This window comes from Penaeus monodon, chromosome 21 (assembly GCF_015228065.2).
Source record: "Penaeus monodon isolate SGIC_2016 chromosome 21, NSTDA_Pmon_1, whole genome shotgun sequence".
Taxonomy (NCBI): Eukaryota; Metazoa; Arthropoda; class Malacostraca; order Decapoda; family Penaeidae; genus Penaeus; species Penaeus monodon.
In genome coordinates, this window is record NC_051406.1 from 8,138,059 (window position 1) to 8,138,539 (window position 481).

At 37.8% G+C, this 481-nt stretch overlaps 1 protein-coding gene across 5 annotated transcripts in view; it reads right to left on the reverse strand.

Moving 5' to 3' along the window:
- The window catches only part of LOC119586165 (DDB1- and CUL4-associated factor 8-like), a gene marked incomplete at its 3' end in the record, with an annotated part of 13,010 nt that overhangs the window by 425 nt on the left and 12,104 nt on the right, over nt 1-481 (reverse strand). For all 5 annotated transcript variants that reach the window (XM_037934863.1, XM_037934862.1, XM_037934861.1 and 2 more), the window contains 2 exon segments: nt 29-148; nt 296-426. In XM_037934863.1, the coding sequence (XP_037790791.1) occupies nt 29-148; nt 296-426 (251 nt within the window).

Sequence of the window (481 nt, forward strand, 5' to 3'; positions counted from 1 at the left end):
AGGCATGCAAATATAAATTGTAGCCTACCTGATCCAGGTTGGGTAGGTCTGGATCCTCCTCACACGTTGGTACCCAAATTTTAACATCATCGTCAAGGCCACTTGTAGCCAGCACTGGTATGTGAGGATGTGGCTCCAACACATTAACCTTTGTAATTGCAAATAAAACACAAAAATTATGCACAGTATATATCTTCAACTAATTTATCTAATGAAAGAAAATTAATACAATATAAATTGCAGGCAAATATTTTTTTAATTTCTCATCAGTAAATTGATTACATATAGGACCTACCACTCCATTCTCATCTCCTGGCATGCACTGGACAATGGCCTCAGTCTCACGGTGCCAGAAGAATATGTTTCCACAGTCAGACCCTGATACAATGTACTGGCTTCCAGGACCAAAGAAATTCACACCCTTAACTGTTGGGACAGAAAGAGTATATAAAATGAAGAACATCTATATTACTTTCAGTCT